Genomic DNA, 24396 nt, shown 5'->3' with positions numbered 1-24396 from the left:
CAAAGCTCAGTTTGATGATCAATACATTAAGTGATTGCAGAGCATTTGTTACATTTATGGAAAAAAAATCAGTGAATATTACTTGTAATTGCCAACAACTAAACAAGAGCAACCAGCATGTATTATCTTTCAGTTTGGCTGTTGTGAGGAGAAATCATGTTGGAATTTTCATTCAGGTTGACATGCAGTACACTCTTACCACAGTTTTTTATGCTATGGCTCAAAGAATTTAATCACAGACATTTGCTTTTTTTAAAATAAGTAGCTTATCTTTATGTTTTTAATCTTTTTGTGGACAACAGCTCTCCCTGCTTAGTTAAAAAGCACAACAGTTCCATTCAATATTCACTTAAGCTCTTAGTTTGACCACTGAATTTGCTGGGAATCATGACTCTGTATTTACCCATTTACACTTGTCATTTTCTTTTTTGTCTCATATCAAGATCAGACTCCCTCGATGCTTTGTATACTCAACATTCTGGCACAGTTTGTGTTTATGGAGGCGAATCACAGTGTGTCTGTGTTCGTGTAAAATCCCTATACCATACACAGGGATCAGAGAAGAAAGCCAGCGCCTTACCTCATGCTGGAATCCAATCCAAGCGTTTCTGTGAAGGGGGCTTGGTCTCAAATATGTTTAGTGTTACCTTGAGAACGTGAGCCCTGCAATGCAAGCAATGCCTGAAATTCGATTTGATCTGCATGGCCACCATCACTTGACCATGGCTGATGTCTGTCCTTCTCCCCCGCACTCTATCTGTGCCTGAGCCGCCGTTGAGCCCAGGGCTCCAATTAAACCCATGATGCCTGGCTCTGGTTGGTATGGTGACCAGACAGGGCAGAGAGAGAGCTGTGATTCCCAGGTGAAAGGTGGGATAGACTTTCTGATTCGCTCCAGCACCCAGATAGAGTTACAGCTCAATTTCAACCTCTCACCCTCATCGGTCTATCCTCATGACTAAAATAGGACCAAGGAATGGAAGGGAAAGGAAGAATAGCTTCTTCTTTTCCTACTCAGCTTTCCTGTCTGTCTCTCTTCCTTTACACACTCCTTTTTTTATCACTCCCTCTTTTCAACCACCTCCAGCCCCCACCATAGCACTGTGCTGACGTTTTTTGTGACAGAAGGGACTCTGAGATGTGCTTTATAGCTTGGTCAGCTTGTAAAGCAGCACTTCTAAGTCTGTAGTTCTGTCTCACTTTAAAAAGTTGAGTTTTTTGACCTCCCTGGCGCTTTATCCTTCTTTTTTTTCAGTCGCGCTTACTGCTTGTGCTTTGTTCTTTTACCTTTTTTGTGGACAAGGCAGGATTTGTGAATTAATCATAAGTGGTTCAATAGCTGGCCTTAGCTGTGCTCCGTCACTGAGGGATCAATAGGGGAAGTTCAGTGGCACTGACTGCTCTGGAGGAGAGACAAGGAGGGCCACGTCCAGGTGATCCATTAGCCTGGTCTGGCATTAGGCAAGATGTAGAGGAGAGCCTGTTCTCAGCCCATCCTGCATCTATAGAGGTCTCTAGAGAGACATACAGTAACCCTAATTTCAACTGGACTTCAAGGTCTTCTTGTGATGTTCATATTATCTGAAAAAATATGAATACGATATCTATTTCACAGTAGTAGGTGTTTTATACTCACAATCAGAACTAATAACTTAATATATCTTCATAAAACTGCTGCCAATATGCACAGACTTAAGCTCTCAGTGTTCTGCAGCTTTAAAATCCAGGGTTTGAGTCTCTACCTTTTGCTTTTTTTTGTTTTCTTTTCATGCTGTCGTTTATATTTTTTATGTTTAGGACAGTCGCAGAAGTTTATATTACTTATATTACCTGTTGAATGTGGCTTTAGGAGATTGGCAAGGAGGAATAAAAATCTTTGATCTTTCACCCTAAATTGGGCTCTTAAAAATACATGACCACATCATTAAGTTGGTGTCTGAATACCCCCTGCTTCTCATATAATAGAAAGGAAGATTGTTGTTACTAATAATAAAAACCTGACCTTTTCTTGCCGCAGTCTAGTTCGACTTAGATTTAATTGCATTAGTATTTTCCTACCAGGGGAGAACATAAGCTGCTAAAACAGCAACTTTACCCCATGACATAAAATAAGGCTGTATGCAATTCCCTGCTGGCCATGCATTATTGAAAATACAAAAGCATCCTCTTTACAAAGTGTCATAATAAGGCAGTGCTACAGGACTTAAGTTTACACTTGCACGATGCACACAGCATGTAGTTGTCAGCAGGAGCTGGGCTGTAGAGAAGCTTCATTCTGATGGCACCTTCATTTACAACGTACTGAGACACACCATGGATGATTTGTGAAGATTAGCGGAAAGGATGTGAGGTATGAATCATCGTCTCTGTAGTCGCTTTTTCCAAGTAAGCATATGCATACAGTACTGACTAAAGACTGGAAATAGCATTCGCCACAAACATGATGTGGAAGCCTTTTGAGCAAGCATTTGAAAGTCATCAACATTCCAACCCAGTTAAACACATTATATGCACTCTCTCTCACACGTACACACAAACATGCAGTGACAGTGTGCATTTCAAGTGAATAAAAAATGTCTTCACAGCCAAAACCTTACAAGCACTGAAATTCAGATTCCGTGTCACCTAAGCTGTACATCAAAGCTGCACATTAGTCCCTAATGCTATGTGTGTATGTGTTGACACAGAGAATGGAGAGGTGTAACCAGTGTATGACATGGCTATTTGTAAATAACATCCAAACCTCATCCACTGGCAGCAGCTGAGAGCTTTAACTCTGAGCAGTGATGGCAGCCTCCCTGAAATGTGCATGAAACCAGCTTAGTGCTATCAGTAAAGCATCACCGCCAATCACCAGCCACCCTCTCATTCCGCCGGGCTGCTGTGGACCAGATAAGAGCGACACCACCCTCCTTCCCTACTGCTTCCATCCGCTTTATGTTGTCCCCCAACAATTCACCCACCCTCCCACACCAATTCACCCTTATCCTCTTTACAAGGTCTTATAGGGACAGAGACACTGATGTGCAGCTACAACAGTAATTTATATTCTTTGTAAATTGTCTGTGATTTTTTCATTGAGATAAGTGTGGGGGAAACATCTGTTTTGTGCTGGAAGGCAGTGGGCCGGAGCTTGAGTTCTGTGGCAATCACCGGCAGTATAGATAGAGAGGAAGAGGGGAGGCACACGATCTGTCTCCCTATCCTGAATTACAACTCCAGGGGCCTAGCTACCCTCTCATTATTACTGTTGTATTTAGCTGAACACTGGGTAAACAAACATTGAGCTCCATCTGTACAGCCTTGGAGATCAGTATCTGACGCCATGTTTGGAAAACTTAACTTCCATCATTTACTTCAGTCTAATTCGTGTCAGCCATTGTTTTATACTCTTAAATCTTTTTTTTAATTCTTTTCTTTTTTTTTATTAAAAATATTTAAAATAAAATTACAATGTGTTTCAAAAACTCTGCAGAGGTGAGAAAAATAACACCCTAGGAAAAAATAATAGATCATGAGATATGATTAAAAAGATGTTGCATGACTTGTTCCAGCTGACTAACCCACCACACAGCCCTCATTGTCTTAATTATCATAATGGTTGAGGGCTGGAGTCCTGAGCCACTCAGGACTACAGCAGTAAGGCATTACAGTGACCAGGTGCTAAGGCCTCATTGGCAGTCAAAGAGGAACGCGACCTGCGGCATCTCGACATACGCACACTAGCGGGGGAGTTGGAGGGTTTCAGAGCAGTACAGACGATGAATCTCAATCATGAGGCCATGGCAGATTTACATTTAAAGTAGTTTTAGTGTACGCCCCACTTCCTGATGCATTCGTTGGCAGGTCTGAAAGGAGCAGCTTATCTGCGAGTCATCAATTGCACGTGATGCGTCCAGATAGGGGCTCCTGACGCCAGCACCTTTCTGTTCACACATCTAGCTCAAAGATCATGTGCTGTCTAATAGAGCACCATTGCTTGCCATGTAATTACATTACATGGGAAAAAACACTGCAAAGTTTTGACAGCTCCAAGTGTGCGCATGTGCTCTCAATCGCATGTGTTTGAACACGTGATTTATGTTTTAACTGTGATTGACAGAAACTGTAATGACAAGCATCAGTGTGTTATTGATGGTCTGTCACTCTTCTTGTTAATAATGTTATCCCCATATGGAGCAATGGGGTTACTGTGTGCAGTGCTTCTGTTCGAGTGCCCAGGGGCATATTTATCCCTCATATTTATTCTTAATAGGATTGGTTTTTGTGTAACACAAAATACAGGTGTGTGTATGTGGATGTGTTTGGATGAGTAGTAGGTAGGAGTGTGGTTGTTGACACAGTGGGGTAAAGGCTGTGATGGCTGAAGGCTCCGATGGGTAATTGAGAACAGCAGGTGTCGCCTCCCTCCTGAGCCACTTCAGGCCCCAACCAGCTCACCCTCCGATCTTCAAAGCCTCTCCAGCCCAGCTCTTCTCTCCTCTCCAATGTCAGTCGAGCTTGCTAGGGAGAAAAACAGCATGTATTGCAGCATGGTATTAATCAAACCTAGAGCATCACAGGGAATGTGGCGGAGTGGGCTACGCCAGTTCACCAAGACTGAGATATTTCATTCTTGTAAGCCTTTTGACAAAAATACATTCAGAAAGAAGCGTAACCTTTACTATTATAACCTGGAATACCAATTTAGTATTCTTGTCTTACACTTGAGCACACCTGCTACAATTGAGTAGTTTTAAGTCCAGTAAAAAAGTAATAACTTATACCATGTATTATGAATAATGTATGGCCTACATGTTGTGTCTTTTTTCATTTTAATCTAAGGCGATTCACCAGAGCTGTGGAGAACAGAAGAATCTCTTGTTCTCACTCAGATTTCGCTTTCTGTGTGTATGTAGCTTTTCCCTTTCTGTTTCTGTTTGTGCCGACAGGCCTTTAGACAGTAAAGCTGAGAATGTGAGCAGGTTTTTTTTCTTACCTGCCTTTGGGCCCAGGTTTCCCTGCTTTGGCTTTGTTACCCATGCTGAACACGTCACCAGCCTCATAAAACCTCCACCCTCCCCTGACTTTTTCAAATCAACAGATCTGATTGAGTGAATGCCATTACCTGGGTAAATGAGTGATTCCTAAAGGACTGGACAAGGCCTAACACCACCCTGAGGGTAAAGCTTATTATCGCTGCAAACTCCAAAGAAGAGAGAGGCAGCTGTGGAGCTTGTGTGCACTTTGTCAGAAGCCTGTATTTCCATATTAATCTGCCACATTTAGGCATCTGAGACAGAGGGCCTCCTGTCACGCTTCTTTGATAACGGAGCAGTTAGCTTTTTCCCCTCATGTATAAATATGTGTAATTCTGATAAGATTAATTGAAGCGCCTAAGTATACAGTAGTAAAAGATGAGGGGGAGAGAGAGAGTGGGAGACAGCAGGAGGGAAAGGAGACACATTATGCCAAAGCATGCATTTTAGACTAGTTTTTGCCTAAGACCTACCCCAGAGTGGGTGCCTTGCCTCTCTCTTCTGGGCCCTAAGTGCCTTGAATTGAAAATAGCATCTACCTAACAGTCCCTCAAAAATAGCTGAGCGAATAAGTTTTTGCGCCGAGCCGATAAATACGGCGTGGAGCCTCTGACACCGAAGCCTCACCCCAATTTCCAGTGCTCTGGAGGAGATCAGATAGCCCTGTGTCATTTGATTTTCTGCCTTATCTCATCCGCGCCCATCTTTTTGTCTCACGCAGAGCTACATTTTAAGAAGCACACACTCCTTGTATCTTTTGAAGGACAAAACCCAGAATGATATTGAAGCGAATAATGGCATCAAACTTTTAGAGGGCCATTCCTTGTTTGATTGCTACCAAAAACAGGAATGGCATGTCAGATGAGCGTCCTTCAAGTGATATTTGGTATGCAGATCTGCAGGAGTACATGATGAGATTACAGCAATCTGCAAAGTTCTTAGCTCCAGAGTGCCATTTATGATGGCATCTCTACGATGGGTGACGTTATGGATGCTGTAAACTAGAAAACAATTTATACTTTGTGTATATTGCATACAGCCATCAAGGAGTTCCACTTCTCAAGCTGACCAATAAACACGTCTGTTTAATAGTTGTTTTCTGCAAAGCATGCAAAGTACCGAACAAGACAGGGGAGTGAGTAAGGAGAAGACAACAGGAGAGAAGGAGGTGTGGGAGGGTGTAGGTGAGGGATCCTGAGACAGATGAAACAAGAGGGAGAGAGTGAGCAGAGAAGGACTTGGAGCGAGGGAGGAGACAAAGACATTCCCTGGTGAACAGCTTGAGTTGACTGACGGCAAGAAGATCGGGCTGCAGCGAGGAAAAGGGAGGAGGAAAGGGAGGAAGGGAGATCAGGAAGGAGTGAGCACATCAGTGTGTGAGTGGCGTCTCTCATTAGAAGGTGCTGTCAGGGGCCACAGAGGGGGGACTGCAGGGACCCCAGTTCCCCTCTTCTCCTCCCTCTTTACTGGCCCCTGAGATCCAGCAAGGAAAAATGATTGATGAGTGATACCAAGATAAACACACGCCCTGGCCCCTAAAGGCAGCCCTGCAAAATGATGCATGCAGCTTTATAAATAAATCTTGTGGAAAAAAATTTAACAATAAACAACAAAACAATGCAAAACAACCATTGGGTTTTCTTATTTTGGTTATTGCTACAGAAGCCACAAATCAACCCGACTTTTTCCCCCCCCCTTTGCTTTGATGAGAGTTTTTCCTCCTTTTTGTGTTTCTAGTTTTACATATCTGTGCCTGTGTGTGTTGTGTGTGTTTTATGTGTGGAGCAATGAGCAAAACACTAACAAGACTCACCAGCTGACTGGATGGTTAAGCCCCCTTCAGTTACACTGCCTCCTCAGCAGCCTGGGCAGGCGGCTTTCCCACTCATTCACTGTGAGGCAACAAACACTGATGCAAACCTGTTCTCATTTGGGAGTGCTCCAAATCATAGCAGCTGTGTGTGGTGTGTTTCTACTTGTATTACTTATGTTGTGGGGACCTAACCACATTTACATTCACTTTGTGGGGACTGTCTCTGCTTCTGGGATTAAAATGCAAGTCCCCATACCACTAATCATTATAATTTCGACTGGACTCTTGGAAGACTTGGTTCAAGGTTGGGATAAGTTTAGGGTGAGGGGACGTTGCCAGGAAATGAATTTAAGTCAAAGTCATGTCCAGTGATGGAAACCCACCACTGCACTGTGGAGGTATGGACAAGTGTGTGGGAATCTGTGGAGAGTGAGCACTATGTATGGATTCATACTGATGATTCGTAACCACTGCACAATATACATAAATACTAATACATATACACATAACTATGTCTAACTGCTTCCTAATTGTTGAGAAAGTCATAAATGTTTTATGCTACACTTTCTGTTAATGTTTAACACTGAGCGGCAAATGCCTCTGTTACAAATCGAAATGGAAAGGCAGATTATCATCAAATAGTACATTATATCATTATGAGCCTACAGGCTGTGGTCTGGTGGAGGGAGAATGAATTATGAATGGAGTGTGAAGGAAGATCTTCTCTTTCCCCTAGGGACTTCCAACACCACAACTCATTTAAGTTGGATGAATGAGAGATAAGGAAGAAACCCACTCACCCCCCCCATGCTGCTTTCCTTACAAACTGGCCTTCATATAATTTACTCTGAGAGAAGGAGTGTCACTTTAACTCCTCACAGCACACACACTTCTCATTGGAAGAAATGTATGCTGAAGGGTGCTTTGTTCATTGTCAAACTGTGCATACCAATGCTGAAAAACACCATAAAGAAGTCTTGTCATCTAAGTCACTGGTGCATTTTCTGCCTGGCGTAGACTCGTGTCAGGCTTCTTTGTACATCTCTAAAATGAGTCCCCGAGCTGTGCTGTAGCTTTGCCTAAAAATTCTTCTCATCTTATCTTATCTTTCTCTCTTTTGCTCTTCCTCTGTCTCTCCTGTCTCGATGGGTCCAGGCCGCAGAATGGGTCGATGATACTGTACAATAGGAAGAAGGTGAAGTACAGAAAGGATGGCTACTGCTGGAAGAAGAGGAAAGATGGGAAGACCACACGGGAGGATCACATGAAGTTGAAAGTGCAGGGAGTTGAGGTGAGTGGGCTGACAAGAGTTTGGATTTAGAGGGAATAAATGGGAAGAGAGGTGGGATAGGGGTGGGCACGGGGTGGCTACGGGGGTGGGGATGGGGTGGGCGAGAGCCAACCTTCATCCTGACACAGACAAACAGAGGTCTACAGTGAGCTCTCCCTTGGCTGTAATGGAGACAGCCACATGCTGCAGCCGGCCTGTGTCTCCAAGGAACTTCACCAAGAAACAATGCAGCACAACAATAGTTTTCCCTGGGAAGCCAGTCGAGTGGAACCGATTGTTTGTACCTTATTAAAGCTCTGGATGTTGCCTTTGCTCCAGAGAGCCTACATTAATCTTGCTGGCTCAAAGCAGTACTGTGAAACTAGTGTTCCCTCACCTCACTCCAAGTCACTACCCATACCAGCTGCTGCCATAAAAGCCCACTTGCATCTCTGCTTGGCTCACCTAGCCTCTCGGTAGACTTAAGTTGGTGACAGTGTTGGTACCCTGGCTGATCTATCAGCAGTCATGTTAATCAAGACTCATCCAAAGACTCCAAAGTTCCTTAGCATTTGATTATTGCTCACATTTTAATTCTGGTCTCTTTCTCACATTGACCACAAGGAATAATGCCAAAAGTACAGGAGTTGAGATAGAATCAAGGATAAGGGTGGGAGATTCTGAGCTTTCTTTTGTGTATGTGCTCTCATACACACACAAACCCAAGCACACAATTTACACATACATACACCTAACCGCACACCTCAGGGAGTGGTGCTGTGCATCTGTGTCACACTGTGTGACAAAGACAAAGCTCAGGCATTCTCCCAACAGGGGCTCTACTCGGTGTTTCTACTCCTCTAGATATTTGTCACTCCAAGAAAATGGCCTCTTCCCTCGCTTAGCCAGCTCAGTGTCATCTCTGGTCCTACAGTGGTCTGATAACCCATTGAGACTACACAAATCAGTCCTTTTGAAGCATTAAATATGATTCCAGTTTTGGCTGTAAAGAAGGTTTAGTAACCTCAACCTGCATTACTCTTTTTCAATTAATGTGTGAGTTCAGGCTATGTTTAGACACTATTTTGTGTTTGAGCTCTGACTTTATCAGTAGCCACTGCATATATAAACCAGTACAGAGAGGAACTCAGAAATCCTTCTTCCCTTTGTGGTTTAGTTTCTTAGGGGGGAAAATGCACAGCAGCCAAGTGACATCTGTCAGAGTTATATGGTGATAGGAAGGCAAAGTGCATGCACTTCCACTGGATATAAAAACTAAGTTGACTGTAGAATCCAAAACTCGTAGAACACCTTTCATTATGCCTGTGTGGCACAATTTCTTACAGTCCAAAGACATGCAGGTTAACTGGTGATTGTAAATTGGCTGTAGGTGCGAATGTAAGAGTGAAGATTTGTCGCTCTGTATGTGGTACCCTGTGACGCACCGTTGACCAGTCTAGGGTTTAGTCCCATCTCTTTCTCAACCATTACTAGGTCCAAATGAGACTGAGCTCGAATAGTAGTTAAGAAAACTGAGGAATGGTGCATGAGAAAAGTGTAAACATGACCACTCTTATAAGTAAATCATAGTACGAGACTTTAAATATAAATAAACCTACTTTATATCTAAAGCAGAATATTTACTACAAAGTAGCAATTGATATTAGTTGAAAGTGTCTTACTCTTTCCTGATATCTGCTATATCATCTGTACCCATATCAGCATCCACTGAGGCAGTGCCTCCTCAGAATACTGTATTATATTTTCTATTTTCCAGCATCTATCCTGCTCAGTGCTTCAGAAAAGCAGCTGTTTTTTCTTTGGAATAACTTCGTCAATTGGAATATCACTGTCACAGCTCAACTCACAACAATTCTGAAATACAAAAAACAAAACAAAACCCCCCCAAAAGTTAAAACAGTTCATCTTTATTAAATTAATTGCAGGTAGAATCAGTCAAACATGAATGGGAAGAGGTAAAGTCAGCAGGTAGGCTATCTAATAGAGTACACAATTAACCACTGTCCACTGCGTCCTCAACTGCTTTACATAGAATACATATAACCTGGTTTTAAGACCAAGAACAGTGAAAACGTTTATGGCATGTTGGATTCAGCAGTAACATTTTTTTCTTTGCCCAAATAATACACAGTGATGGCTAAACACTGACAGAGATGTCAGGCATAGTGAGTATTTGGCAACCACATAATAACCATCAGTCACTGGGAGAAAAAATAAGTATCTGATCAGTTGGTGAGTGGCTGTGAGAGGTTACTGGCAATTGCTAGGAGAAATTGGGCGCAAAAAAGTGTACGCTACTGCACGGAGAACCCCCTTGTGATCGCTTTGGCCGCTAGCAGATTGCTGCGGTCACCCATAGTTTGAGTGGAAGATGTTGACTTGTCTGCAAGTACGTGCCAACCACTTGAGTGGTAATAAAACTGTGACGACTTAAACACAAACCAAAAACACAGACCATTCCCCGTCCAAGTTCTGCCTTTTGAAACCTGTTGGTTTCTGCAGTAAGGCACAACTTTTATTTGGAAGCTGGATGTTCTCTGTTTCTAGTTTGAATTGCTCATTTCCAAGTTTCACTATTGCAAAGTCATTGGTTAACTCAGTGGTTCCCAAAGTGTGGGGCCCGCCCCCTAGGGGGGCGCAGAGCTATTGCAGGGGGGGCGCGGCATGAAAAGGGAAAAAAAACAAAAACAAAAACAACGCTTGGACACTGCTAGCACGGGGCGCCCACACAAACGCAAAGCAGGAGATGAAGCATCGCTGAATATGTTTCCAAACCAACTTCATTCTAAGCCAAAGACTAGAAAATATGGTGAAGCATATCTTCCCTTTGGTTTCACCTGCACAAGTGCTGAGGTAGGTCTCCCTGCAGAATTAGTTTTCCCTGCATCGGGAGCAGCGCTGGGCTGTTCAAATCACGGACAAACAGTATCCCACAGTTGTTTATGTTTTTGAACCCATTTTGTAGAGGGGTTTTTTGAAAAATGTATTGATAGCAATGTTGAACATTATTACACAGGAAAAAAAACAACTACATGTAAAATAATTACACCGTGATGCCTCTGCCTTTCTAAATGCAGGGACAGTAATGGCCTGTATATGTAAGCCTGTAAAACCTGCAGATAGTCAGATTAACAGTAACAGTATTGTGTCTCTATCTGCCATTCTGCAATTTATCTCATGTAAACAATAACGTGGCGCACAGTGTGACGTGAAAAAGGCACATACCTTTGACATTGCGTGACAAACTCTGTATTCCTTGTCCACACGTAAACGCAAAAAAAAGGAGTTTTAAAAACTCTCCGTTCTCGGTGATTCGATACGCCGTTTACATGTGCCCGAAACAGCTGCGCGTTCAAAAATACCCGTGTAGGTGCGGACTGAGCGTAAAAGAGTTGGTAGTTTATTTTCTTACTACCTGTAATTTATTGCAGATTATTTGTATTTGCTTAATTGTTTAATAAATGTTTGAGGTGTGAAATAAACCGCAATGGAGCAAAATATGGGTGGTGTGGTTGAAGGATGTGTTTGTGCGTGCGCGTGTGCGTGCGCGCGTGTACGCGCGGGGTGGGGGGCGCGAACATTTTTCTTGTTAAACAAGGGGGGCCCAGCAAAAAAAGTTTGGGAACCACTGGGTTAACTGATATTTGCAAACAAATCTGCGTCTTCTTTGGAAACTACCAGTGACCGTGACAATCTGGTAGCACCGTCTTTGTGACTGATTTCTGCAAGTGACAGCCAGCAACCTCCAAAAACCACGCATCAACTGGTCTGGGCTAAACATTCTTCCCTATAGTGATGGGAGGTTGCCAGGATGTCACTGACCAGTCTCTAGGCCTTTGTCACTGAGCCCAGTGTTTTTTGTTGTATTCTTCTACTCATTCACCTAACTGTACCTGTATCTTTTTTTAAATCCTACTGTTTAGTTCCAACAAATCATGAGCCTTGCATAATAGTCCCAGCCTGCCACTGAGCTTTGATAGTCCACAAGCATGTAGCCCTAACAAGCATTTGGGCAATTACCAGAAATGCATCATGCATCAGAGAGGGGAAATTCTTTAGCAGACACTATTTACATGTTTGAAAATAAATTAGCTTGTGTCTATCAGTCCAAAAAGACTGTCATGGGCTGAAAATTATAGTACAGTTGTTGAATATTCAAAGTGTGCAGTGTACAGTACACAACAATATGAGATAAAGAACATACTGAACTGAAATCATTATGAGTCACATGCCATGGCCGATGGCTCTTGTTGGCACACTTGTCAGTTACTTGGAAAGTGTGTAACTCACCTTCTTTTGATTTTGTCTGCAAGGCCCTATGCCTTGTAACAAGTCTAATTTACTAGAGCTAATTGCTGTATTAGCACCAGAGGTGGCGAATACTACGAACGTGAGCTTGGTGCAGAGGGAAAGCAGAGGAAGAAAATGACTTAGGACTGCAAGGCCACATGGGGGCTTAGAGAAATTGGCCCATAACTGCTGTTTCACATTGTATGTATAGAAATACAGTGCGGGTCTCATCTGTGCTGGGTTATGTTGCTTGGACTCTGCTGTGTCTTTCTCCATGTGCACGCCACCTCTTGCAGCCTTGAAAGACCTGGGTCATGTCCTTTAAACACCTCACACCTCAAGAATGGCAGATGAGAAAGGTGATCCATCACTGCTGTAACTACACTATGATGGATGTGATGTTTACTGTAAGCACATGCTTGACATAAATGACTTGACTTTTGCCCTCCGTTCAGTGAATGTAGGATGGGATAAAGAGCTAGCAATTTCTTCCTAGTTCTTTGCTTCAGAAGAGAAGAGAATAATGTTTTTATGCATAATTCATATTACACATTCACAAGCCAGAACACAAAGAATTGGCATAACTTGAGCACATTCTCACTTGTTTTACAGGAGATTCTTTACACTGTTCACACTGTGCTGTAGATGCTCTGATTCTCTAGCCATGCTGTGCTTAATGGAGGTTCTGTGGTTATTACATGGGCCAAGTTTAGTGCACACTGAGGACAAATGTTGTGGGTGGGTCAGGCTAGTGATGTTCAGGAGCTCTGGCAAGGGAAAGGCTGTAAGCCTGGGAGCGAGGGGACTTCTGGGGCCTGCGAGAAGCAGCCTAGCATGGCAGAAGTGGATGTCAGTGTGCTGCTGTCCTGTCTGCTCCACAGTGCTTGCTCAGCAGCCTGTGTGAAAAGATTCCACTTGTTTCTGCTTTTTACTATTTTGTGAGCTTTTCTCTGTTTGTTTTATTTCTGTCTTTTAATTCATTCACAAGACATCTCATCATTCTCCTCTACTCCCACCTCTTTTTCTTCTTGCTAACCCCCTCCCTTCACTACTGTCCAAGTCCACAGTCCAGACGGACAGAACCTTGAGTTGGGCGGTAATGCTCCCTGTTCCCTAAAATTGGAGCGCAGGGCATGTTGCGGCATTAGCGCTTAACAGGCCGTGAAATAGCAGCCTGCCTTCCTGACGTCTCCCCCATCACTCCAGGTGAGTTGGCCAGACGGCTGGATAAATGAGCAAGCAGCACCCACATCAACCAGCATGCATTTGGGGAACCTGAGGAGAAATGTCCATCAGTGATTATCTCACCACACCCGGTGCTTACCAAGCTCAAGTTATTCACCCAACGTCCAAAAAGACCCTTGCAAGCACTTCCAGTGACTATCTATCAGTCAGATTCCTCTTTTGCAACAGGCCTTGATAAACTATGTTTAAAAAAGAAAAAAAGATCTCATCTTTATAATCAGCATGTATGTCTCACATGTTCATAGCTCTCACGTCCCCCTGGCTTCCCCCTGTGAAATAGCACAGACCTTAAACGCTTTTATTTTGGGAAACTCCAGCTGATCTCTGTTCTGCTTCTTGTCAAGCTTCTACCCCATTGCTACCACCTTTTCTTTCTGATTAGCTGTTAATGTGCGCTCAGCCTCCATCACCTCCACTCCTCCACCCCTTCTATCCTATCTTCCCATTATTCCTAAGCTTTAATAAACTCCCTCAAACACAGATCGATTTTCTCTTAAGTGAAGGTGGCAGTGCCTCTGACTTATTTCATTACCACAGGCTAATTATACCGATTGAAATGAGCTTCTCTTCTTAAGGTGTGCTGTGCTGCTCTGTGCCCCCGTGCTCCTTACACTTTAATGCTGGTACAGTTCTCTACCAATTCCCCAAATCCCTTGCCTGCATCTCTTCCACCCCACCATGCCTTCACCTAACTCTCTCACCCTCCACCACCTAAATAATCAGCTGGTAGTCCTTAGCTCCCGTAACTTGTCATTTTATGTTGGATCCACCCTAATGTGTGATTTCAACTGTGCAACTGTGCAATGAAGGAAGGTAATGGAGCATGCTGGTGGCTCAATCGCCTCTGTTCATTGATAATAATGAAGACAAATGTCAAAACATTAGTTGCTAATGTTGTAATGGAGTGGATGCTACTGGATGAGCACTGGATGCTACACTGCATTGGCTTTCAAAATCACATGACCTTCAGTATTTAACTCCTGCTTGCAAGTATTATAGCCCTTCCGTTTGTAGCAAATCAAATATATATTTAAATTTGTAGGACTGTATTATTCCCCCGAATCCCACTTTTAAAATCCAGTCTGTCTGTTCATTTTTTGCCCAGCTGGTTAAAACTAACATTTCACTATTTCATGGCCAAATGAGTGGGTAGAGTTGGTAAGTTGTAGTGAAACTGGCTGCATATCTGTGAAATAGGGTTGCTGTGGGTGACTGTATGCGTTTTAGTAGCAGTAGTAACACTGATTTACAGATGCAGTAGCTGATATCACCAGATTGTGAGGCCAGATGTGAGAGGGCACTAAACAAAACCCCTTTTTCTGTGAGGAGGTGACACAATGCGTGCTTTCCCTCCTGTCCCTGCTCCAAGTCAACTGTGAAATTAAGATCACATTACTGATACAAGCAATGCCCAAAGCAAAAAAGTTTGTATTTTACATTTTTATTCTAACTTACAGGCTGTCTGCTAGACAACAGTCAGTTGCCTGCTCTGTAAAGGCACTAAATTGATTACTTTTTCCATCGTATTCGCTCTTCTCCTGGAGTCGACTTTGTTATTCACTCTTTTTTTTCGCTTGCCTGAGAGCACACTAGCTCTTCCTTTTTGAATTACCTGATTGTGGAGGAGTTAAAGGCAATCTGTGAGCAATATTTTAAAGAACTGTTTCCATGGTTATAACCTTAGGCTCTCACATATAGTAAAACTGAACGGCTACATGGGCATGTGAAAGCAGTTAAGCTACCGGTCTGCTCATTTCAGGCTCAGGTATAGGGTAAACCTAAGCTTATGTAGAGAGAATATAAAAAAGCTTCATGGCATAGTAATGAACAAGGTCAAAATCAATCAATACAAATAAATTATTAAGGTCCTTAAATGTTGCCATGGACATTAGAGTGGTAGAGCCTAAAATCCAAAATAGATAACTATTTTAGTTATTGTGCAGCTTTTTTTGTTGTTGTTTTTCTGGCACATTTAATTATCATCTCTCTTCTCCATAAGGGCTCAACTGTGTTTGTTATGCTGTTATTAGCGACCGAATCAAAGCCTTCTGACATGAACGTGTTACCCGTAAGCCTTAGGAACCTGCACTTTACTCGTGATTTTCCTTCAAGCTCACCGTAATTAGTTTTTGTCCCTTTTATCTAACAGTTTCCAAATCACTCTGGAAACGTTAAGCTCTGTATTTCATGCTGACCCAGCTATCATTGGACCATTGGACCATTTTGGTCCATCAGCCTATTTTGGGTTGGCTAAACATTAGAAAGGTTGTTGTATGGAGTGATGATATAAAGAGTGTAATATAAAGCTGTATATTATCAATACCTTCCTTAATTTAATTTACAACTGTTGCAAAATGTTGCGGTGTAGTCATGTTGAGGCATCTCCACAGGGGTCTTTTTCTGTGTTGTGTTGAGGAGGAAGGAACTCCCCTCACAAAACCAGACAGAAACATATTTTAATTTGTTGTTGAACTTAAGGACATTGTCTCTTATTAGACTGAATTTGGCTATCCACAGCAGTTCCTCAAAGCCCTCCGAGGTCTCATGGAAAGGGAGAACTATCTGGCAGCTTCAATTTTTCAGTTCTCCTGTGGTAAAAACAATTTGGAAAGAATAACATGTATAAAGATGACCTAAAGCAATATGACACAGCAAAAAGAAAAAAAAGAGATTTTGAACAGAAAAGAGAATGCTTAATAGTAGCAGAGCTGAATGTTATGTTAACAGGCAACATTTCTGTTTTCTACCTTTTCAGCGGCTCAGGCCAGAACGCTCTTCAAAGACACATACTCAAGAGAAAATACTAAGTCTTATAGTGAGTTGTGTTATGTTTTAAAGGTCAACTCTAGTCAGGACCTCAGATCATTCCTGGCAATGATTTGCTTAAATCATAGAAAAAGAAAAGCAGGCGGTACCAGCTTTTGCCTACTTTATACACTTTTGTAACATTTTTGTGTAGAGGCAGGGCCACAGCGGTCACCTTATTTATGTTTGAAGAGTAGTTTTATTATTTTGAAAACCTATTAAATGCATTATAATGTGCACTGTAAATTGCATTAAATGCTTTATTTTCTTCAGGATATGGAGGATAGACACCAGAGCACACAAACTTGTCGGAGAACCAACTTTGGCAGGGAAACGCTCGAGTCACTTTGTAGTTCGATAAAATAAATAAATAAATGAATAACATTTATATTTAAATGCGCAATACAAGACAAATTCATAAATAAATCAATAAAATCACAACAAATCATAAATAAACCATGAATATACACTGGGCCACCTTTAGAAGCTATACCACAAATTTAAGGATAAATAGACTATTTTAAACAACATAAACCAGTATGCTTAATTACAAAAGTGGGGTCCCACTCTAAAGCTACAATATATGGATAAAAGCACTGGGCCACCGAAAAATTACACCTACAAGAAGTGCTGAGCCATGGTTATCCATGCCATGAAGCTCCCAGTAAACCATTTTTATGCTGATGTTCAGACCAGGGGAGGCTGCAGTTAATAAGTTAAGAGTGAAGTTAAGAGTGATGGTGTCTTTTGTAGACTGTGCACCACAGTACTGCATGACCCTTGACACTGCAACTGTACATGGTTTTCTGCTAATAATAATTATTCCAATTTTGTTGTATGCCTATGTCAGTGTCAAAGTCTTGCTGGTTACGTGATTGCTGCAGAAATGCTAAATTACTGTTAACAGAATGATTCACTTGAGCTCCATCTGCAGTAACTAGGTGTTTAACTTTTTTATTACCAAACTATATGACTTAACTTAGCATTTATAATGCCGATGCTAAGGGTATGCGTTTACCAAAGCCACAAGTTTCCCTTTCTACCCCTCTGTCTTGATCGTGTTCCTTTAACTTTCTGTCTGTGTGTGTAATTTCTTTTTTACCCCCATCTGCTTCTCTCCTTTGAAAAAGCCACTTAGGTCTCTGCTGTTATGAAGCCATTATTACAGTGAAGGCCAGCCCCTATGTCAAGAACAGCAGTTTTCCTGTGATCCCTTATGGCCTTGGCAGAACTGTGTCTACTTTCCCCAACGTGGCTATTTTAATTTCTCTCAGATAGGGTGTGCAACACTGGAGTTAGTGTTTAGGACACTACTGGAGGGCAGCAAAGGTGTTAAGGAAGAGTCATCCAGTGACGTTATCTTCTCTTAACTCAAAAAGCAAGTACAGCATCACAGTTTGTGCTTAATCTGCAAAAAATATTGATATGTTAACAGTTACACTGAGATGAATTTGCTAAACTCAAGCATCTCACTTGTTGGGTTCCTTTATCTTTCTTGTTGCTTGGCTATTTATTCTGCTGGCTTCTGCACATGGCCTATGTATTATTAACCAGCAAAACAGAGGTTTAGATGTAATTTGCTGCTGTGTTGCATTTAATAACTTCAAAATCAAAATGTACCAATGCTCCAGCATTCGCTCTTCAAAGGAGGTATAATGAGTGGAACTGCAAAGTTCAAAGAGAATACTTAAGTGTTTGTATAGAAATATACAGGGTGAGCAACTGTGCTTTCCTCAGAGTGATATTGAAAGGTTTGATATTTTACATGAAAGAGTGCTTAAAGAGTAGTTTAACACAGGAAACAGGTTTAACCCTTTGCTTTGGGCAACGGAGGAACTATCATAGCAGATAAAAGTCTCTTCATTAGCGTTTTGTTCATTTGTGTTATCCATCTTTTCTCTGCTTTCTTTTATCTTTTCTGTTTGTGTGTTGCTCTGTGCATTCCTCTCTTTTTCTGTATGCTGACACATCAGCGTACCAATGCTGTTGTTTTTTTAACAGTGATCTGAATAGATGTTAGCTTCATCATGCCGTGCAGCGCATGCATCTTTGTCTCCCACTCCGTCTTTGATTCGTGTTGATTTTAAGGATGTCTCTTGTTTAGCTTTTTGTTGCTGTTTTGATAGTTTTTTGGATTAGCAGCAGACTTCTGAGAAATTTATTGCACATTTTAATGTGAAGAGAAAATGAGTCATTTGTTTAAGCCCAAGGGGGTGCTAAGCTTGTTCTGCACAGTGTGTCGACACTCGTCCCCTGTTCCTGTCACTACCATCGAATAAAGACGCATGCATGTAGAGCGATTCACCTACAGAATTCATTGTATTTACGCACATGTATAGTTTTACTATTAGGGCGTTAAATTTGTCTTACACTATGTATATATATTCCACAAATGTGAGGGAATTTCCACACTGAACACACACACATAAGCAAATTCGGCAAAACCCTCATTTCATAAATGGTGCCTGTTATTGCTAGAAAATTACGTTTAAAGACAGCAAAAAAATCTCCTGTGTGATAGATGAAAATGGGAGAGATAAAAATGAATCAAAAAGACTGTAGACTGTGGAAAATAAAAGACTGATGAAAAAGAGAGGAGGGAGCAAGAGAGGCTTAGAAGGTGGATGGATGGTAAGGGAGGAAGAGGGGGGGGGGGGGGGAGGCCAGCGTTGAGCGGGGAGGAGAGAGAAAGCCGGAATGAACGATATATAGCCCCTGGCAAACAGAAAACAATTGTTACCCTGCCTCCCATAACCCACTTCAACCTTAAACAGCAGATTTTTTTCACTCAATTAATTTCTACACATTGGAGCAGGGGCCTTGGCTGAAGCTAGGCTTTTATGTGCTTCTGCTGCTGCAAGGCCTTTGCACATCTCTGTCTCTCTCTCCCTCTGTCCCTTCTCTCTCTCCCGCTGTATCTCTAGGTTTTTTTTTTCTTTTTATTTTGCTTTTTTCATCAGAAAATGAACATTCTGAATTGGAATGGCCTTGAACACTTTGAGAAATGACATCTGAATATATTTATATATATTTTTAAATTGCATATAGGCCACAAAAAAATGCCAAAAACTTTTCTTTGAATCCCTGCTAGGACAAGAAATGACATTTGGCCTAATCGATATCATAAAGCACAGCCATGCAGAGCTATGAAAACTGCTTTTCCTGTATAACGCACCATGAAGTACATGTAAAGCTTGATAGGAAGAAAGAACTTCAAAAGAGGCAGCTTTCAACATTGATTCCCATCATCTGTTAAGAAGAAATACAAAGAGATTCATACTGGAAGATGACGAGCTTCATACAAAGATCTAATAAAGATACAAACACAAATAATGAGAAGCAATAATAATTACACCCAGGCCATACCGGGTCATGGTAGCCCTATATGAATAGCAGGTTGACTTGCCTGAGGGCAGAAAGAGGGAGAGCAGGCAGAGACAGATGGACAGATAGATAGCGAAGGGCATGACTGAGCTGTGTCTGTGTGTGGTGAGTGAGGGCCAGTCGGAACAACATGAATCATGGCTCCAGTTGAGAGAGGAGGAGATCAGATCAATAACAGCCCAGAGGAGAGAGAAGAGCAAGAGAGAGAGCAAGAGGATGAAGGGTTGACACAGGAGGTGTTCATCACTGGACCACCCTGACTCCCAGCTTGCTCACCTTTCCTTTTTTTTCTTTTTTTTTTATCTCAAACTATACAGTTAATGTATTGAGCAAGGCGCTGATTCATTTTCTGTGTGGCAAAAAAGTGGAGAGAGAGCCAGCATGCTGATATCCTACTATAGCAAAAAAAAAACCCATATATGAACACAGGTTGTACAAAAGCATAAGGAGACTTGATTCACTACAAAAAAATATCACATCTCTACTATTTAAATGATTATTATCAGCATTTTAATTGTTACCGTAAGTCTTATCATCTGAAGAGGTGGGTTTTTTGACTTAGTACTAGAGGACAAGAGTCAGCAGTGGTCATTTCTCATCAAATGGCCAGTATAGCTTGGGGAAATGCCTTTTTCTAATGTATGTCTCTGTGCCAAAGGGTAGTGGCCAGTGTTGGAGTGGCTGTCTGGATATTTAAGCGTTCTAGCACATGAGTGCATGATGGCCGAGTCCCATTCTCCACCATTGTGGAAGAGGCAAGCAATTTTTCTCATCCCTCCTTTTTTATATAATTTGGTCGATAAAGGTGAAGGACGTTTCATCGCTATTTCTCCCCCTCCCGACTCCCTCCTCCTCGTACTCTCTGCTCTGTCTCAGAGTGAAATCCAGAGATAAAGCTGTGGCGGCGCTCCGTGTTTAATGGAGCTTAATCCCACAGATTTAAGATACGGAGCTGTGAGGCAATTCCCCCATGCCCATCTTCACTAACACAGAATGGTCATGTGACTATCTAATTCTGCCCTTTCAGACGCAAACAGACAGGTGGACAAAAAAAGGACAAAAAAGAAAAGTATAACTTAGCCAAGGACAGATGTGTTACTTTTATTTATCAAACATTTTTGGGGGAAAGGGGTTGGACAGAATACTCATTCACTAATTTGCTCACTCTTTCTTTTTTGCTGTAAAACTAGACATTTTTCTGCCACTTTTTCTTCAGCTGTCTCTTTGTAAAATGTGGTCATGTCTACTTTGGCTGGTCAGTCAACCTCCCTCTTGATGTGGGATTTATAAATTAATCTGCAACACAGAGAAAAATCTGAGCCAAAGTGATGAGTTTGGGGAGCCATAACTGAAAGCTTAGTGTCCACAGACAGGACTCCGGCCACGGCATCACGTCAGCACGCTTGGAGAGAGTTAAGTGGGGTTGGCTGGCTTGAGACTATTTGGAGAAGCCATGTGCAGGGAAGTATTATACCCACCAACAATCCTCCTTAAGTGATGAGCTGACACTAAGCAATTTAGTATTCACCCTGCCAGTGAAAATATCTTCAATCCAAGTGCATAAAGCTCCCATGACAGGAAATATGCCAAGCGCTCTTCTTCCATCTGACTCTTTTTTGTTTCAGAATAGCCACTGTATGGTTCAATTTACCCCAAGACATGCTTGTCAGGCCTGCTTGACATGAGCTCTGGTGTCAATGTGTAAAATAGTCCACATGGATGATTGCAGAGCAGCAGTGGCTGTTAGTGGTTGTGAGTAGAGTTTGAGAAAAAGGAAATGTGCATGTTACCAAATATGACTGGTCTTTATATATACGCTGAAAAGCAGGCTCAAAGCAAAAACAAGAAACCAAGCAGGCTTGGTTATTTATTCAGGTTTAACATAGATTTCACAGAAGCATAGATTTCCTTGTCTGTTCATATTCCACCTTTGCTCTTCTTTCCTTTATTTTTTCACTCAATCCTTAACATCCTCGACATTGTTCTCCTGCCTTTTCCCGTCTCTTGCCCTCCTTTCTTTGTTGCCTCTCAGGTATAAGACATCTAATTGTCATGGGAGCAGAGGAAACAGTGGAGTGAAAAGCACAGAAACACTGTAAAGTTATTGTCCAAAACAAAAACAGCGGGCTTGAGCACTCAGAAAAGCCACATACACAGAGGCATCCGGGTGTCAGAGTAGTACGACACAAGCTGAGTGTTTCAAACTCTGTCTGTGGTTGTTTATGTACGTGTGAGTGTATGTTTTTGGCAGGTGAGGGGGCACATCGTCCTTTATAGCTGCACTCTCACTGGCACTGTCACTTCAAGGTCTCAATCGCTTGCCATTCTGGGTCCCAAACACTGCCAACGCAGCCGATCCACCTCTGCCAAGGTCCTCTTCATCCCTGTGCTACTGCTCTTCTCTCTCCTCCTTTGCATAATTACCCAGGTAATTGTGGAGTAATTGACTGCATCACCTGCTCCTAGGAAGCTCTGGCATTGTTTAATAAACAGCTGGAATATGCGCCACATGTTGTTGGAGAGAAAGGGGAAGAACATATTGGGGCAGAGGGGGACAGGAGGAGGACTGAAAAAAAAAAGGAGTGGAGCTTAGTCTAAAAAGCAGACAGTGCTAATTTCCCAAATACAGAAATATAGATATAACATTTTCTCAGTCAAGGCCGAAGTTGCTATCAATGGCAAACATATAATTACCTATCGAAAGATGGGTGAGGAAGGCACTAATGTGAGTGGGAGATGGATAGATTTATAGGCACGTGGAGGAGAAGAGGCAACAGAAAGTGAGCGAGAAAGTTTGAGGCATAAGAGAATAAGATTCGGGGGTGGAGGGGTGGGGGTTAAGCGAGCCTCTCAGGGCTAATGACATTAAGGAGGTTTGATGAATCGACACCCGCTGAGTGTTATTGACGTCCCCTGAGCCTGCCCAGGCAGAGCCAGCCTCCTAGGCCTGGTATTGGCTAGCACTGCTCCTCAATTAGACTGCCTGATTAGATTCCCTCGGTTGTGCCCTCTCATGGGGTGAGCAGGGTGGCATGATGGATGTGATGGGCAGGATTATCAGAGGGGGGTGTCACCCGTGCCCCGCCTTGGGGGCACCAGACGATGGGTTTGACCAGTTGTCACAGGGGCATGTAGGCGGAGGGCACGGGGCGCGGTGCGAGTCTCTTATTGAGGCTGTCAATCATTGCCGCTTACAAGACAGAGGCTGTGTCTCTGCACACAGATGCACAGGAGTAATTACTATTCCATCTCCCTTGGCATCTAGATATATGAGGCTGTTCGCAACCACTGACCTCATGTGGCAACCCTTCGCCATCTTTGAAATAGTTTGAAAATGCTCAATTTACATATCCTGTCCTTCATTCACTAATCCTTCAAAAAGGGACCCTAAATGTAGTCGTGCTTAGATGCCGCAGGCCCGGAGTATTAAATTAGTGTGCAATTCTTTTACCTAAATGAGTAAGTGCTGCTGTCTTCTGTGTTTCTGCATTAGTCCCTCATGTTAAAGACTTTGGCTAGGATATGTCCTTAACCCTATTTTCTCTATTTCCTGGTAGTGACAGTTTCATACATCCATTCATCAACATCTTGGCTCTTATGGTGCAAAAAATGGGGCAAGTCAGGTAAGTGTCCCAATTCAGCAGTTTTGAAAGGCAGTAACTAATGATATCTCAAGAACGGGGCTGCTGCTGTTTCCCCGAGAACTTTCCTTCCTGTTCCATTGTGTGTTTGTGTGGCTGGATAGCTAGCTAATGGCCTGTCTCTGATGAATTAGAGGGTCTGACACCCAGCAAACACACTCTCTCAAGGTCAGATTACCATATCTGGGGGGTTTAACAATTTAACACAGCCCCAAGTCAGACAAGTTGGCTCCAATGGAAGAAATTGCTTTTAAAGCAGAGAAAACATACAGTGATATCTGCTACTGATGTCCCCAGCAGTGGCTGTGATGTCAAGTGTCCATTTATTCATCTCTCTCAGTTAAGGCACTCTTGCAGTTGTGCACTCGGCAATGTTATCCATTTTCTTTATTGAAAACTGCTGTTCAACTCTCCAGTCTGTGTTAGAGTCCTCTAACACCCCACAAAGTGCTTAGTGAATGTGCTCTGCTGAAACATTTCCATATTTCTTCACAATTGCATCAAGTTGTTTTCAAATACAGGGACTATTATGTTCCATTATGGACTCTAACATATTGTTTAATGCATTGTATTGATTTATAACTGATTGTGGTCAGTGTATCAGCCTAGTTGTCAGGTGGACTCTTTCGCACAGATGTACACTCCGGTCTGTGTGCGTTTGACAAATTACAATTTTTTTTGCACTTCAACAAATTCAGTTTGAAAGAGAGTAATTGATACTACATTTAAGTGCCAAGAGTGAGCTTTTCTTTAGGTAGATTAAAGTCAATATAAGAATAACTGTGTGGCCAGTGTAGCACTTTTTACAGCATTGTGACTACATGCTTTTTTCGGACACCTGTATAATGTTTATTTATGCACAAAAGAGGTCAGAATACACTGAAATTAGAGAAGTTCAGTGATTCTTCT

At 42.3% G+C, this 24396-nt stretch overlaps 1 protein-coding gene across 1 annotated transcript in view; it reads left to right on the top strand.

Moving 5' to 3' along the window:
* Positions 1–24396, top strand: part of camta1a (calmodulin binding transcription activator 1a) — a 281030-nt gene that overhangs the window by 148076 nt on the left and 108558 nt on the right. The window contains exon 5 of the mRNA XM_025901871.1: positions 7987–8122. Coding sequence (XP_025757656.1) covers positions 7987–8122 — 136 coding nt within the window. The remainder of the gene's footprint in view (positions 1–7986; positions 8123–24396) is intronic.

This window comes from Oreochromis niloticus, linkage group LG20, assembly GCF_001858045.2.
Source record: "Oreochromis niloticus isolate F11D_XX linkage group LG20, O_niloticus_UMD_NMBU, whole genome shotgun sequence".
Lineage (NCBI taxonomy): Eukaryota > Metazoa > Chordata > Actinopteri > Cichliformes > Cichlidae > Oreochromis > Oreochromis niloticus.
Note: the sequence above shows the minus strand (reverse complement) of the source record. Positions and strands in the feature narration are given on the sequence as shown.